The following is a 17,733-nucleotide window of genomic DNA, read 5'->3' as shown; positions in this document are numbered from 1 at the left end:
GCTCTAGTTATGGTCTAAATGATATGTTACATAAGCCTGGATCAAGACTCACTTCCCTAGTTTAGTTAATGCAAAAATGTTACTCTCATTGCTATGTTCCGTATTTAGGAATGTTGTTCTTACTGTTGTAGCCTCGTGTTCTGGGAAACAAACTCACTCAGATGGACCATGCAGATAGTGGAGTGCAGTTTATTACACCAGTGGGCCTAAGGCAGAGTCTCCTCTTAGCCAAGGACCCCGACCAGTTTTTGGGAAAACCTTATATACCCTAAGTGTACGTGCCCAAACCCACCTCCCCAAATTCCCTGAAACTAGTCTGAATAAAGGAAAAGAAAGATACAATCAAAGTTAACCCGTGATTCATATGCCTTAAGCCTAAGTAGTTAACAGTGGACAATTATCAATAGGCCTGTTTTCATACCCCAATAAGCATAATAGAATGTATGATTCTATTCGGTTACACAGATAATCAGGGTATTCTTTTAGGCAATGGAGAGTCTCTTCCTTCCTGGGGTCTGGTTTTCCAGTTGGTAGGTCATTTCCATAGATACTGGGCATATAGCTCAAAGTCCACAGTCTAGCCCAAGCTGGAGTCCTGCTTTCAAGCTGGAGTCTGCTTTGTCTGTTTCCTCTTTCATTACTACTTTGAATAATTGAGTAACTGGAACATTTTAGATTCAGAAAAGTCTTAGCATTGGAAGGGATATTTAGGATGAGGTAGTTCTACCAAAGCAACCTCTGGTGGCTCAGATGATAAAGAATCTACCTGCAATGCAGGAGACCTGGGTTCGATCCCAATCAAGAAGATGCCCTGGAGAAGGGAATGGCTACCCACTTCAGTTCTTACCCGGAGAATTCCATGGACAGGGGAGCCTGGTGGGCTGTAGTCCATGCGGTTACAAAAAGTTGGACATGACTGAGCACACACACACAGTTCTACCAAGGGCTAAATATAAACATTCTTTTCAACTATTTTTCTAGCCTGAGACCTACTGTGGATTGCCAATTACATCTTTGTTAAACTCTGTCACAAAATCCATCATTACTTTGACTTGAAATCTGCTTACCAGTTGTTTTCATGTGTTTATTCTGAAACTCCGAACCCTTTATGAGATAAATGGAACTTTGAGCTTTTTTTTCTTGCATCTAAGATGTGATGTGTCCTTTTCTCTATGAAAATACGCCATGAATAAGAAACTCTTGCTTGCTGTTAAAAATTTAATTGAGAATGACTCTTGGGAATATGAGGTAAAAGAGGTTAATTACTATTATGATAATCAAAGACTTTTAACCCTGAAAATCACAACTACAAATTTAGTTGGAGATGCCAAATACACGTGTTGAGGCCTCTAGGGGAATTACACCATATTTTTGCTTTATTCAGTTAATAAAAGTTTGGTGGCCTGCTTTAGAGTTTCAGAGAAACTGAAACACAAAACTTTTGAGGGAGTCCCCTAGTGGCTTAGTGGTTAGGATTCCAAATTTTCACTGCCATGGCCTGGATTCTGTCCCTTGTCGGGGAACTGAGATCCTGCAAGCCACACAGAGATGTTAAAAAAAAAATTTTTTTTAAACTTTCCATTTTGTATTGGGGTAACTGCAACCATGAAATTAAAAGACGCTTACTCCTTGGAAGGAAAGTTATGACCAACCTAGATAGCATATTCAAAAGTAGAGACATTACTTTGCCAACAAAGGTCCATCTAGTCAAGGCTATGGTTTTTCCTGTGGTCATGTATGGATGTGAGAGTTGGACTGTGAAGAAGGCCGAGCGCCGAAGAATTGATGCTTTTGAACTGTGGTGTTGGAGAAGACTCTTGAGAGTTCCTTGGACTGCAAGGAGATCCAACCAGTCCATTCTGAAGGAGATCAGCCCTGGGATTTCTTTGGAAGGAATGATGCTAAAGCTGAAACTCCAGTACTTTGGCCACCTCATGTGAAGAGTAGACTCATTGGAAAAGACTCTGATGCTGGGAGGGATTGAGGGCAGGAGAAGAAGGGGATGACAGAGGATGAGGTGACTGGATGGCATCACTGACTCAATGGACGTGAGTCTGAGTGAACTCTGGGAGATGGTGATGGACAGGGAGGCCTGGCGTGTTGCGATTCATGGGGTCGCAAAGAGTCGGACACGACTTGAGGGACTGAACTGAACTGAACTGAATCCCAATTAACAATGTTGTGACGGTTTTAAGTGAACAGGGAAAGGCCTCAGCCATACATATACATGTATCCATTCTACCCCAAACTCCCCTCCCAGCCAGGCTGCCACATAACTGTTGAGCAGAGTTCTTTGTGCTATACAGGAGGTCCTTGTTGGTCATCCACTTTAAATACAGCTGTGTATACATGTCCATCCCCAAATCCCTAACTGTTCCTTCCCCTTGGCAACCATAAGTTCACTCTCTAAGTCTGTGAGTCTCTTTCTGTTTGGTAAGTTCATTTGTATCATTTCTTTTTAGATTCTACTTAAAAGGAATGACATATGTATTTCTCCATCTCTGTCTGGCTTACTTCACTCAGTATGACTATCTCTGGGTCCATCCATGTTGCTGCAAATGGCATTATTTCATTCTCTTTAAAGGTTGAGTAATTTATGATGTTCTCAAATAGTTGACAAAATTGTGCCAGATTTTCCTTTCCCAGGAATGGCGCAATAATGGTATTTCCAATGCTCTGAAAATGATAAGTGTGCCCTTCGTTCTCTGTTAAAATGGAAGAAAACTTTTTTGTTCTTGCCAAGACCTGTAAAGGGTGACTTTGTCTTCATTTATTATTTTCGACTATGCACACATATTCAGTCATGTCTAATTCTTTGTGACCTCATGGACTGTACAGCCTTACAGGTTTTCCTGTTCATGGAATATTCCAGGCAAGGATGCTTGAGTGTGTTATCATTTCCTACTCCAGGGTATCTTCCCAACCCAGAGATTGAACATGTGTCTCTTGCATCGCCTGCATTAACAGGCTGATTCTTTACCACTGAGCCACCTGTGAAGCATCATTGTGTATACTTCATCCTTAAATTAGCCTAAAAATCCTTAGGTTGTGACTTGGAGTAAGTTTAGGTGCCATTAAGTGAGCACAGGCATTTTCTAGATTGATCAAATGTAATTTCTAAAAGTGGGTAGAAACCCTCCAAAGAGGCCAGGCTTGGAATAGAGAGGTGCCATGCAGCATTACTCTCAGCCAGTGGACCCTTACATGTGTGTTTTTTTTTTTTTTGTATTGTATCTCTTGTATACTCCATTTAGCTCACATCAAAAGCTTAGTTTCTGGGACTCATCCATTTTCCTCTGTCAAAGCCTAGACACTTTGACATTTCTACCTATTAAAAGTCAGAAATTGCTAGATTAGTTAAAAAAAATCCAACTACATTTTAATTACTAGAAACACATCTAAAATAGAAATTGTGATTGAAAAATAAAGGGAAAGAAAAGGGATACACAAAGCAACACAAACCAACTTTGGTAGATTGCATTATTGTTCTCAGCCATTTTGTACCCCTTTTCTTTATAAGATGATTACATGTCTCCACTTACACATACCATTCTCACACTGGCTTTGTGACATGCTTTAGACAATGGCAGCTGAATGGACCTGCAGTGCTCAAGGCTTGAGCTAAAGTTTGAGCTATTGCTCTGTTCCCTCTGTCACAGATTGGCATGTCCCAGGTAGGGGCTGCTGCTTTCTCCTGAATCCAAAATAAGGACATATGTGGGGCAGAGACAAAGCACATAGGGAGCCAGTAACATGCAGTGTGGTCGAGCAACATGTCTGCTTTCTTTCTTAGTCTATCTTTTGGCTGCACTGTGTGGCATGTGGGATCTTACTACCCAGTTGAAAATGGAACCCATACCTCTGAAACTGGAAGCTTGGAGCCTTAACCACTGGACCACCAGAGAAGTCTCTAAATCTTATTTTTTGTTAGCCAATGAAATCTGGGGGGGTTGTTTATTAATGTATCATAACATAGTCAAATTGACTCCTATGCTATTGAAAAGCAACTGCCAACTTAGAGGCCAAGCCCCCCCAAAAAATTCATCAAAAAATGAAATAGAGATATTAATATTTTCAAATAAAAAGTAACCTGAACATGTTTATTGTCAGCACATACTGCATAAAAAACTACAGATTATTATTAACATCGAAGAATAGAAATTTAGATATGCAGAAAGAAATTAAGAACAACATAGAAATTAAATATATGAGCAATGTGAATTAATTTAGACTTTACAAAATAATTATAGTGGTTTCATAAAATTTTAAATATATTTATAATAAAAACTCATCATAATAATAATGTGAAATGAAATTAAGGACATACATATGTCAATATGTGATGATATTACATATAAATATATTTGATTTTCTAATTAAAAATCTAAATTTTCAGATTGGATACAAATCCCAACTATACACAGCTATAAGAGACTTTAAATATGAGGCACAGGCTTGTTGAAAGTGAAAGAACTGAAAAAGATATATAATGCAAACTCTAAGAAAAAAAGCAAGTGTAGCTATATTAATGTTAAACTAGATGTTATGACAAGAAGTTACTAGAGCTATACTGGAATATTCTGAAATATAAGAATTCTAAATCTGTACCTACCAAAACTATGACATCAGAATATACAAAGCAAATGCTGACAGTGCTTGTAGGAGAAACAGACAAATTCATATTTGTAGATGGAAGTTTAATAATACTTAAGAGATAAGATGGCTTCTTAAGCAATAGAAAGAAGACAAAACAAATAGTAACAATAAATAAGATTTGAATAATACAATTAATAGTTTGATTCAACTAATATACAGGGTATTTCAACCAAGAGTGACAAGATAAAGAGGAGCTTTACGTAATGATAAAGGGCTCAAACCTAAAGAGTACACAACAATTGTTATTGTGTATGTGCCTGTCTACAACAGCAGAGTGTCAAAATATGTGAGGCAGAAACCAATATGACTGCAAGGAGATATAGACAAGTTGACTATGATAGTTGAAGAATTAAAAAGCCCTCTATGAGAAATGAAGAAATCCAACAAGCCAGGAAAAAGCATATAGGTGAACTCAATAGCAGCACTAATCAACCAGGTATAATTTATGTCTACAGACTATTTCAACCCCAAACAGAAAAATACACATTCTTCTGAGGCTCACATAGAACTTTCTTCAAGATAGACTACATTCTGGACCATAAAACACACCTTAGCAAGTTTAAATGATCAGAAATTCTACATGTTTTCCCCATACAGTGCATTATGAGTTATACAGTGTATATGAGTTTATTAGTGAAACCATAAACTTTTTCATTATGTTTAATTCAAAACATTTTCTAAGGAAGAAATTAAAGGCATCTGGTTTACAGCCTAGAAAGAAAAAAACAACTCAAATAAAGTTGTAAAATATTGCGTATGTACTGGTCACACAGGAAAAAGCAGGATGTTTAGATAAGTCTGTAAAGGTATAATCTTCTAATCTAGATATTCTAAGTTTTATCCTTTGATCACCAGAGACCAAATACTGGGACTGTATTAGTTTTTCCTTTGGTCAGTCTTCTTCATTAAATTGCATTTTGATTTAATATTGGCCTTTTATAAGCCAATTATTAAAATTAAAATTCTTCCTCATTTATTACAAAGTTGTTGTAATGATTTTTACCATACTGTTCAATGTTTCCTGTGCAAATTTCTATTAAAATATCTCTTTTGAGTAAAATAAATAAGAGGAAAGACTTTTTCATACTAAAAGAATTGAGTGTGTTTTTGTTTCTGATCTAACTATACAGTATTTCAAGATTTTGTTTTAGTTTTGCTTAGATTCAGGGAACTGAATTTCTAAAGGATAGAAATTGAGTTTAAATCACAGGAATGATATTAAATTTTAAGTTGAAAATATTTGCTACTTCTTACTTTTATACTTATTTTACCTTTTATTAGTCTTGTGTGTAAATATATTTAGTAACCTGAATGTATATAATATCATATATATATATATATATATATATACACACACACAATCTTTGTTGTTCAGTCACTAAGTTGTGACCGACTCTTTTCAACCCCATGAACTGCAGCACACCAGGCTTCCCTGTCCTTCACAATCTCCCAGAGGTTGCTCAGTCTCATGTCCATTGAATTGGTGATGCCATCCAACCATCTCATTCTCTGTCATCCCCTTTTCCTCCTGCCTTCAATCTTTGCCAGCATCAGGGTCTTTTCCAATGAGTTGGCTCTTTGCATCAGATGGCCAAAGGATTGGAGCTTCATCTTCACCACCAGTCCTTCCAATGAATATTCAGGACTGATTTTCTTTAGGATTGATCTCCTTGCTGTCCAAGGGACTCTACTCAAGAGTCTTCTCCAACACCACAGTTCAAAAGCATCAGTTCTTTGGCATTCAGCCTTCTTTACAGTCCCGGACAGTATCCTGTGGGGTCACTGCTCTTTTCTCCTGGGTCCTGGTGCACAAAGTTCTGTTGTGCCCTCCAAGAGTCTATTTCCCAGTTCTGTTTAAGTTCTAGCGGCTCTATGGTGGGGTTAATGGTGACCTCCTCCAAAAGAGCTCATGCCATACCCAAATCTGCTGCTCCCAGAGCCCCTGTCCCTGCAGCAGACCACCGCCGACCTGTACCTCCACAGGAGATGCTCAAACACAGTCTGTATCAGTCTTTGTGGGGTCCCTGGGTCCTGGTGCACACAAGGCTTATTTGAGCCCTCTGAGCGTCTCTGGCTGGAATGGGGCTTGATTCTAAACGCGAATTCCCCCCTCCTACCATCTTGCAGGGGCTTCTCCTTTGCCCTTGGAAGTGGGGTATCTCCTCACAGCTGCTCCAGCGCCTACTGTCTTACTGGGGTTTCTTTGACCTTGGACGTGGGGTATCTCTTCTTGACCGCTCCAGTGCTGTGCAGCTGCTGAAGAATTGATGCTTTTGAACTGTGGTGTTGGAGAAGACTCTTGAGAGTTCCTTGGACTGCAAGGAGATCCAACCAGTCCATCCTAAAGGAAATCAGTCCTGAATATTCACTGGAAGGACCGATGTTAAAGCTGAAACTCCAATACTCTGGCCACCTGATGCGAAGAACTGACTCATTTGAAAAGACCCTGATGCTGGGAAAGATTGAAGGTGGGAGGAGAAGGGGATGACAGAGGATGAGATGGTTGAATGGCATCACTGACTCAATGGACATGAGTTTGAGTAAACTCTGGGAGCTGGTGATGGACAGGGAGGCCTGGTGTGCTGCGATTCATGGGGTTGCAAAGAATCGGACATGACTGAGCGACTGAACTGAACTTCTTTATGGTCCAACTCTCACATCCATACATGACTACTGGAAAAACCACTTTAACTCCTTTCAAATTATTTTTAAAGACTCAGGACATAAATACAAGCAAGCACATATGATTATGTGATGATTAATACATAAATAAATCTTAATATGGGTGGTATGGGGGGTACATGTAAACATACAGCTGATTCACTTTGTGCAGCTGAAATAATACAATATGGTAAAACAACTATACCTCAATAAATTTTTAAAAAACATTTTCATTATGAAGATATTTTTCTTCTTAAGAGTTTCATCAATGAGTTTTTTACTTCCTTGTTCCTCAGACTATATATCAGGGGATTCAACATGGGAATCACATTGGTATAAAATACTGAGGACACTTTCTCCTGGGTGAGTGAACTGCTAGAAGCAGGTTTGAGATACATGGACATGAGAGATCCATAAAATACAAGGACAGCTGTCAAGTGGGAGCTGCAGGTGCTGAAGGCTTTGGACCGACCTTCTTTAGAATGGATGCGGAAGATGCTGGAGAGGATAAAAGCATATGAAGTGATGATGGTCATGCTGGTGGCTACCATGTTAAATCCTCCAATGACAAAAATCAAAAGCTCATCAATATAAGTGCTGGAACAGGAGAGTTTAATGAGAGGAACGATGTCACAGAAATAATGTTTAATGATGTTTGATTTGCAGAAAGTCAACCTTAACATAAAGCCACCATGCATCATAGCATCAGTAAAACCTACTGAGAAGACAGCAGCCACCAGCAGAGAACAGACCCTGGGGGACATGATGACATTGTAGAACAGGGGGCTGCAGATGGCGACATAGCGGTCATAGGCCATTGCTGCCAGCATGTAGCACTCAGAAATGATGAAAATACAGAAGAAAAACAGCTGGGTCATACATCCAGAATAGGATATAGCTTTATCTCTGCATAAAAACCCTGCCAGCATTTTGGGGGTAATGACAGAAGAATAGCAGAAATCTATAAAAGACAAACTACTAAGGAAATAGTACATGGGCTTGTGGAGTTGAGAACTCAACCTGATTATCAAGATCATGCCGAGGTTTCCCACTGCCGTGACTACATAAATCCCGAAGAAGAGGCAGAAGAGAGGCAGCTGAAGCTCTGGTTGGTCAGTTAATCCTGCAAAAAGAAACTCAGTCACTGTGGATTGATTTCTTACACCCATTCTCCCCTGAGAACTCTGTGGAGATAAGGAGAAAGAGTCAAATTAGACAGGCAGTCCCAGTTCCTCTCCAGTTCTTTACAATTCAGATATTCTCTCTGTGAAAACACTGAACCCCGGTTTTCTTACCCTTTGGCACTAAGCCTGTGCTTTTACTGATGGGTAGGGACCCATCAAAAGTCAGGTCCCAGATAAAACAGAGTAAGTATCCTCTCCCTGTAGATTTTGTGTGCTCAGTAGCTTCAGTTGTGTATGACCCCATGCGACCCCATGGACTGTAGCCTCCCATGCTCCTCTGTCCGTGTGATTTTGCCAACAAGAATACTGGAGTGGGTTGCCATGCTCTCCTCCAGGGGATTGTCCTGACCCAAGGATCAAACCTGCATCTCCTGCATTGCAGGCGGGTTCTATACCTGCTGAATCACTGCGGAAGCCCCCATAGATTTTAGGAACCATATATAAATTTTCACATCCTCTTTACTGTCTCAAATTCTTTTAGCAAAGTATAAAACCCTTAACTTCAGCATTAAAAATAAGTCTAATGCTAAAGAACATTGGAGAGTTTTTCTAAAGCAAATCAGTTGAAAAGGCACATAAAGAAGACCTATGTGCTTAGAAAATACTTCTGCTAATAACATAGTGGCCTAGGGCTGAAACTGCCTCCAGGATTTCCTATAGAGAAGGTATTTATTGTTAAAATTAATTATAATGTCCACATCAAGGTTTTCAAGGGTGTTTAAGAGTATTAATTCCAGGGTGTACATGAAATAAGTATGTTAGGATCATACTGGTTTCAGACATGCAGAATTACATAAAGTTAAACACGTTTTGTAACTGAGACTATTTCCGGTTCTCCGGGACAGCTCTACAACAAACAATTTTTTCCAAACTAAATTGATGATAGAATCCCCCTTCCACTTTAAAACAATCATGTTGTAGCTCCAGTGTGGCTCAGAACATGTTTCAGGAAACTGTATTTTCATTTCTGCTATTTTATTGTAATCTAATCACAAGCTGATTTCCAGGTAGAAAGCATATTCTTCTAATACCTCAGTAAAGCTCGATGATGGTGGAATGGCAGCACTCCCACAAATATTTCTGCCTTGTGAACCTCTGTCAATCCTCTGAGCTAAGCCTACCTATATCACCAAGGCTACTGAGCAAGACAATGCACTTCTGCTAGTGCTGCCACTTGGGGATTTCAGTTTTCGTTGGAGGCTTTTAAGTAGTGGTTCCTGTCTTTCACTCACACTTCCCCTGCTACTGCTGCTGCTAAGTCGTTTCAGTCGTGTCCGACTCTGTGCGACCCCATAGACAGCAGCCCACCAGGCTCCCCCGTCCCTGGGATTCTCCAGGCAAGAACATTGGAGTGGGTTGCCATTTCCTTCTCCAATGCATGAAAGTGAAAAGTGAAAGTGAAGTCACTCAGTCATGTCTGACTCTCAGCGACCCCATGGACTGCAGCCTACCAGGCTCCTCCATCCATGGGATTTTCCAGGCAAGAGTACTGGAGTGGGGTGCCATAGCCTTCTCCACACACTTCCCCTAGAAGGAGGCAAAGAGGGCACTCGACTTGCAGATGCCTGTCCTGGGGTCAACAAAGTCCATATCTCTGAAAAATCAGACCAGTTTCCTTTTGGTGTTGGGCTGGTCACAGTCTGCAGTCTTCTATCTACCTAGAAGTTATACATGGCAATGCTCAGACATCTGGTCTATCATCTTCTCAACCTGCCACAGATCTACTTTTCCGCCTTGCTCTTTCTTCCCTACTGGCTCTTAAAGAAACTCTTGTGCCTCTTACCTCCATCCATTCCTGCCATATTAGGACAGAGCACACTTCCTTTGGTCACATGCATCCCCAAGTCTGTTTAAAACAAAGGAGCTTCCCAACACTGAACAGCTGTCCTCTGAGCAAGGTGGCCAGATTTTACAGAACATGTGACTTTTGCATCTGCTCTTCTTTTCCTGTCCTGAGGGATGGAGACAGGGGAACCACGTGCAGAAGAGAGATTGTCCAGTTGCCCTGAGTCTGTTGCTAAAACACCCGTGAGTCCTCCTTTCCCTTCAACTCTTGCCAACTAACACACAGGTGTAGTCTAGTCCTAGAGACCACACACAGAAATAGAAAAGGAATGTTAAAGAAGAGCCAATACTCAGCTTTTTGCCTATAAGGTCTTTTCAAGCATGCCTTCAGAATGCCCTGAATGTCACAAACTCACTAACCTCTCTCCTCATGTGTCTAATTCTCCCACATGCCCTCTGATTTTTACTGGGCTCTCGATCACAGTGAAATGTCTGCCATTCTGCCCACGTTCCTTGTTCTGTTCCAGGGCTCTGCACCTGTATTCCTTCCACTCAAGCCAGCTCACTTCTCTGTCCTGTCTGCTCTTTCCCAAACATTTCTGTGCTGTGGGTCCTTATTACTCAACATGGAACATCACTAACACCACTGGGGATTTGTTGCACCGTCTCAGGTCCTAAGCCATACCAGCTGAGTCGGGATCTGCATTTTAGCAAGATCCGCACGTGATGCGTGTGCACATGAAAGTTGGAGAGGTGCTATTCTAGGTTTCTGTCTCCTAGAACTGGAACCATTTCTCTTTGTTCATAATTTCTCCCCAGAACCTCTCTCTGCTTCTTTTCTGTGCCAGAAAGCATTATAGGATCATTTAAAGCCCATTCTTGAAAACATCCTCTCAAGAAGGGCCTTTTGAATGGAGGATAGAGCTGCACCATTTTACATTTTGGTGTTTTTCCACCTTTACATAGTCTCAGAGATTCCATGGGAGTGTAATACGCATTCCAATGGCTTATTACAACACGTAGAATTGCGATGTTTTGTTTATAGGAAGAATTTTTATACAGATTACATCTTAATCCACATAAAAATGAATAATGCTAACCAGTATTGACTTTATTTAACCATTACTAAGCAGTAGATTCTACTAGGCCTGGGTTAAAGTTTTTTATGTTGTATGTTTGACCTCCCTTGAAATGATCTACTACACTGACTCAGCTGATTCAGGCCTTATGTAAATTTTGGATTCAAAAGCGATTTAACAATTTATCTTTTTTTTCAGTTTAGCAACTCAAAAGGTAAGTTTATAAACATTTCCATGTACCATACAGTGCTATTAAAACTATGACAATTGTTAACTTGATCAGCATTGCTTGATAGAAAGATAATGCAGTCACAAGGGTGATTTATTAATATAATGTCCTAGAAGCCCCCCTCTTTTTTTTTACAAAGCAAAAGCAAATAGCTAAAGTCAATTTACTACTATATTTAATTTAGTATATACAAAAAATTACACTTAATGTAATGATATAAAAATTCTTATGAGGTATTTTATATTTTTTTGTATAAATCTTTGAAATTTATAATGTGGCTCAGATGCTAAGGAATCTGCCTGCAATGCAGCAGACCTGGGTTTGATTTCCTGAGTTGGCAAGATCCGCTGGAGATGGGAATGGCCACTCACTCCAGCATTCTTGCCTGGAGAATTCTATGGACAGAGGAGCCTGGTAGGCTATAGTCCATGGGGTCGCAAAGTCCATGAGTGACTAACACTGACTGACTTAACAGTACACTTCAAATCACACTACATTTCAAATGCTCAGTGGCCACATGCAGCTAGTGGCTATAGCATTGGACAGCTCAGGTCTAGAATATAATTAAAAAAATTGGATTTGATTTTCAAAAATTGCTTCCTTTAAATCTAGAATATAATTTAAAAAATTGGATTTGATTTTCAAAAATTCCTTCCTTTAAAGAAGGAAACCATTAACACAGAGTGGCAGAAAGAACACTGAATCATGAGTCAAATACATTTTGTTTCAATACTAACTCTAACACAGTGTAACATTTGACTCAGCAGAGAATCTCTGAGTTTTATGTTTTAGTCTATAAAAAATAATAAATACTTATAAAGATGGCCATGCAAATTAAATAAGACATTTTTTGCATTGTCTATTGTGTGTAAAAATATTTCTAGTATTGTAATTCCTACTTTAGAGGCTGATGATTTCATAGGTTAATTCACTAGGCTACTCAGATAAGGAATCTGAGTCTGAGATAGGTGTCCACAGGCTCTTCTTTCCCTTCCTGTGTCTTGGTGGCCTGAACCTCCAGCTTTTGGTAAAATCAGGAGTTAATTTAAAACCTGTTTATTTTAATACCTATATAACATGAGCATTGTAATTGTGAAACTCACCTTCCTCCTTGTTCTTACCACTTTAAGAATAAAAATGAGTCAGTTGTACCTTTTCATCTTGGCATGAAGAAGAAGCAGATCTAAGTGAGTGTGACTTCTGTTCTCAGTTCAATTATTTTATGCCTAGAGATATAAAAAACAAGCATCCCCCAAGGGATTCTGATCTCTGGGATTTAGTGGCTGGTATATTTCTAAGAATATATCCTATCATATTTTTTTTACATAAGGAAACCTAGCCGTGTAATATCACATTCCCAGAACATTGTAATTAGTGTAGCTCAAAATCAGAAATATATTTACAGCACGTAATGAAGAAATAGAATGTATGAGGAAAGGAATGTAATACTCTCATAAGAAGTATTTTAAACTGTAGTGATAGATTTCTGTCATATTTTTTAAAGACATGGATAAAATTTTAATTTAAAAGGTATGTATAGAACAGTCTTTTGGACTCTGTGGGAGAGGGAGAGGGTGGGATAATTTGGGAGAATGGCATTGAAATATGTATAATATCATATATGAAATGAGTCTTCAGTCCAGGTTCGATGCACGATACTGGATGCTTGGGGCTGGTGCACTGGGATGACCCAGAGGGATGGTATGGGGAGGGAAGAGGGAGGAGGGTTCAGGATGGGGAGCACATGTATACCTGTGGCAGGTTCATTTTGGTATATGGCAAAACAAATACAATATTGTAAAGTTAAAATAAAATTAAAAAAAAGAATAATTCAAATATTACATAAATTAGTGGCCACAGGACTGGAGAAGGTGCATTTTCTTTCCAATCCCAAAGAAAGGCAATGCCAAAGAATGCTCAAACTACCGCACAATTGCACTCATCTCATACACTAGTAAAGTAATGCTTAAAATTCTCCAAGCCAGGCTTCAGCAATATGTGAACCGTGAACTTCCTGATGCTCAAGCTGGTTTTAGAAAAGGCAGAGGAACCAGAGATCAAATTACCAACATCTGCTGGATCATGGAAAAAGCAAGAGAGTTCCAGAAAAACATCTATTTCTGCCTTATTGACTATGCCAAAGCCTTTGACTGTGTGGATCACAATAAACTGTGGAAAATTCTGAAAGAGATGGGAATACCAGACCACCTGATCTGCCTCTTGAGAAATTTGTGTGCAGGTCAGGAAGCAATAGTTAGAACTGGACATGGAACAACAGACTGGTTCCAAATAGGAAAAGGAGTTCGTCAAGGCTGTATATTGTCACCCTGCTTATTTAACTTCTATGCAGAGTACATCATGAGAAATGCTGGGCTGGAAGAAACACAAGCTGGAATCAAGATTGCTGGGAGAAATATCAATAACCTCAGATATGCAGATGACACCACCCTCATGGCAGAAAGTGAAGAGGAACTCAAAAGCCTCTTGATGAAAGTGAAAGTGGAGAGTGAAAAAGTTGGCTTAAAGCTCAACATTCAGAAAACGAAGATCATGGCATCCGGTCCCATCACTTCATGGGAAATAGATGGGGAAACAGTGTAAACAGCATCAGACTTTATTTTTCTGGGCTCCAAAATCACTACAGATGGTGACTGCAGCCATGAAATTAAAAGACGCTTACTCCTTGGAAGGAAAGTTATGACCAACCTAGATAGCATATTCAAAAGCAGAGACATTACTTTGCCAACAAAGGTTCATCTAGTCAAGGCTATGGTTTTTCCTATGATCATGTATGGATGTGAGAATTGGACTGTGAAGAAGGCTGAGCACCGAAGAATTGATGCTTTTGAACTGTGGTGTTGGAGAAGACTCTTGAGAGTCCCTTGGACTGCAAGGAGATCCAACCAGTCCATTCTGAAGGAGATCAGCCCTGGGATTTCTTTGGAAGGAATGATGCTAAAGCTGAAACTCCAGTACTTTGGCCACCTCATATGAAGATTGACTCATTGGAAAAGACTCTGATGCTGGGAGGGATTGGGGGCAGGAGGAGAAGAGGACGACAGAGGATGAGATGGCTGGATGGCATCACTGACTCGATGGACATGAGTCTGAGTGAACTCCAGGAGTTGGTGATGGACAGGGAGGCCTGGCATGCTGCGATTCATGGGGTCGCAAAGAGTCAGACACGACTGAGTGACTGATCTGATCTGATCTGATTCCTACTCCAAGATATTTGAAGCTACTTTTTTTTTTTTTTAAATTCTTTTATTGAAATATAGTGGACTTACAGTACTGTATTAGGTTCAAGTGTACTGTAGTTATTTAGTTATTATATGTATATACAAATGTATTCTTTTTCAGATTCTTTTCAATTGTAAGTTATTTCATAATATCGAATATAGTTCCCTGTGCTATACAGTAGTTCCTTGTTGTTTATATGTAGTAGGGAGTGAAGTGAAGTCGTCAGTCATATCCGACTTTTTGCGACCCTAGGGACTGTAGCCTACCATGCTCCTCCATCCATGGGATTTCCCAGGCAAGAGTACCGGAGTGGGTTGCCATTTCCTTCTTCAGAGGATCGTCCCAACCCAGGGATCAAACCTGGGTCTCCTGCATTGTAGGCAGACGCTTTACAATCTGAGCCACCAGGGAAGTCATATGTAGTAGTAGGTATCTGTTAATCTCAAACTTTTAATTTTTTCCTCCCTTTCCTTTGGTAACCATAAGCTGTTTTCTATGTCTGTTTTGTAAATAAGTTCACATGTATCACATTTTTTAGATTCAAGATACAAATCATATTATATGATACTTATCTTTCTCTATCTGACTTACTTCACTTTGATTGATAATCTCTAGGTCCATTCATGTTCCTGCAAATGGGATTATTTCATTTTTTATGGCTGAGTAATATTCCATCGTATATGTGTACCACTACTTCTTTCTCCATTCATCTGTTAATGGACATTTAGGTTGCTTCCACGTCTTGGCTACTGTAAATAGTGCTGCTATAAATATTTAGGTGTATGTATCTTTTTGAAGTATGATTTTCTCTGAATATATGTCCAGGAGTGGGACTGCTGGGTCATATTGTAACTCTATTTTTAGTGATTTTAGGGAACCTTCATACTGTTCTCGATAGTGGCTGTACCAATTTACATTCCGACCAACAGTGTAAAAGGTAGAATTTCTATTCTTAATAAATAGTTCACAAATAAGATAAACAAAACTATAAAAATGATAATGCATGGAACATCTGGGAAAAGAATAAAGAAACACCACTATCAATATGAATGTCATGGAAGAATTTTTAAGACAAAAAAATAACTATCTTCAATAATTTTAAAAGTGCATGTTAAAATCAGACTTTTAGAAAATTCAATTGAAAATGATGCAAAGATTGATAATTATTGTTGGCAAAAATATGGTGAGATTGAACATCTCACATACATCAATTGGAATAAATTTTCTGAAAATAAATAACAAATAAATATAAACAATAAATATATAACATATATATAACAAACATTTAATAAAATGTTCATATGAGAATATGTATCTCACATATATAAATTGTAATAAATTTTTTGAAAATAAACATATAACAAGCATTCAGTAAAATTTTCATATCTGAGAGTTCTAAAACATCTACAAATTTGAGGATTTTATGAAGTATATACTTTGCCTTATTGATATGCATAAAATATTGTCCAATACACAGATGACCTCAAAAATCTTTAACAAGGACAATGATACAAAAAGAAATTGGTTGGGAACAATAAAGTCAGATTGAGGAGCAGCAGGTTTGTGGTAGTTGGCTGAACTCTTACTTTCTCAGTGAACACTCACATTGGTTTATTTTATGCATTTAAATCTTTGATCTGTATGGTAATTAATAAACATTATAAAATAGGGTAGGAGAAAGATAGGAAAACAGATAACTGGAGACAAATAATTGCAAATTTAATTTTTGAATTATGGTGCCATGATATGGTAATGCAGAAAAATCTTTCAAGCCAGAGGGAAAGCAGTTCATTTATCCTAGAGGGACGGTTTACTCAAGCCATTGCCCTTCCATGCTCTGGTTCTTGGTGTGGTCTCCAGTGACATTTGACTTTGGAGAGCACTGGGCAGGTTTGCCTGCCCCATACCTGGAATTTGCCTCCTGTTGTGCCAATAATCCCTCTGCACTAAAATTAGCCAAGTTCCATTCCCCAAAGCCCTCTCAAGGGCTCAGCAGAATCTTTACACTCAAATATTTTGACCCATATTTATAAATCTATATTTGCTATTGGTATATCTTAAATGGGAAGCTGCAGGTAAGTGAACCACTGCTATTTCATGTGTTCTTTGGCTTTTTCTCATCCATTTGGAGATGTAGATCCTGAAATTTCCATTGAAAGGATATGATGTAGAGCATGGTCTAGTCTGTGCTACTAACGAACTTTGAGAATTTAGCAAGTCATTTTTCTTCTCTGAGCCTCAACTCTGCTGGAGTGACTTTGCATTAAAGTATAAGACCATTTTTCATGCTGTGGTCACTCTACTTTTAGGATGAGAAATAAGATTTAAAATTAGACTATTTCCTTTTTTTTGGTAGGTTTTATTATTTTTTAGTTGGAATATAATTGCTTTACAATGTTGTATTAGTTTCTACTGTATAACAAAGTGAATCAGCTATATGAATACATATATTCCCTCCTTCTTGGAGGTTCACTTAAATGGAGTGAGTAAACAAGAGGTTTAAATATCTATAATTCCACTGACCAAAGAGAATTCACAAATTTTAAATGTTTACTTATAGGGTGTTCAAACGGCACAGCTAAGCAGTACTAATGCCTTTTTGATTTCCTTACTCCCCTGCTTGTAAACTCTATCTAAAACAGGAACTTCTTAACCTGACATTTACCTAAAGCTGAAGTTATGATCTGAGTCCTCTGTCTACTTTTCCTACATTATCGCTTACCACTATTTCTATTTTAAGAAAGACATTCTGACTCCATTCAGACATTCCCTCTACTGTTGCATCTTTGTGTATTTTTTCTTTCTTTCTTTTTTTTGTGGTTTTCCATTTACCATCTTTGTATTTGACAACATTATATAAATCTTTAGACTAGATTTTTGTTTTAAAAATATTTATTTA

General features: G+C 38.7%; 1 protein-coding gene across 1 annotated transcript; it reads right to left on the bottom strand.

Annotated features, from left to right (window-relative positions):
• Positions 1 to 7,550: 7,550 nt before the first annotated feature.
• Positions 7,551 to 8,486, bottom strand: LOC147342393 (olfactory receptor 8D4). Its single transcript, XM_086385530.1, has one exon. It carries the CDS (start codon positions 8,484 to 8,486, stop codon positions 7,551 to 7,553), a length of 936 nt encoding a protein of 311 aa, XP_086241656.1.
• Positions 8,487 to 17,733: the final 9,247 nt, after the last annotated feature.

This window comes from Bos grunniens, chromosome 29 (genome assembly GCF_055505025.1).
Source record: "Bos grunniens cultivar Pamir isolate PY7600 chromosome 29, Bosgru_T2T1.0, whole genome shotgun sequence".
Lineage (NCBI taxonomy): Eukaryota > Metazoa > Chordata > Mammalia > Artiodactyla > Bovidae > Bos > Bos grunniens.
The sequence above is the reverse complement of the archived record's forward strand: the minus strand, read 5'-3'. Positions and strand labels throughout refer to the sequence as shown.

Coding starts and splice junctions, on each gene's coding strand:
- LOC147342393 (XM_086385530.1), bottom strand. CDS start 8,486: ATGGGTGTAAGAAATCAATCCACAGTGACTGAGTTTCTTTTTGCAGGA.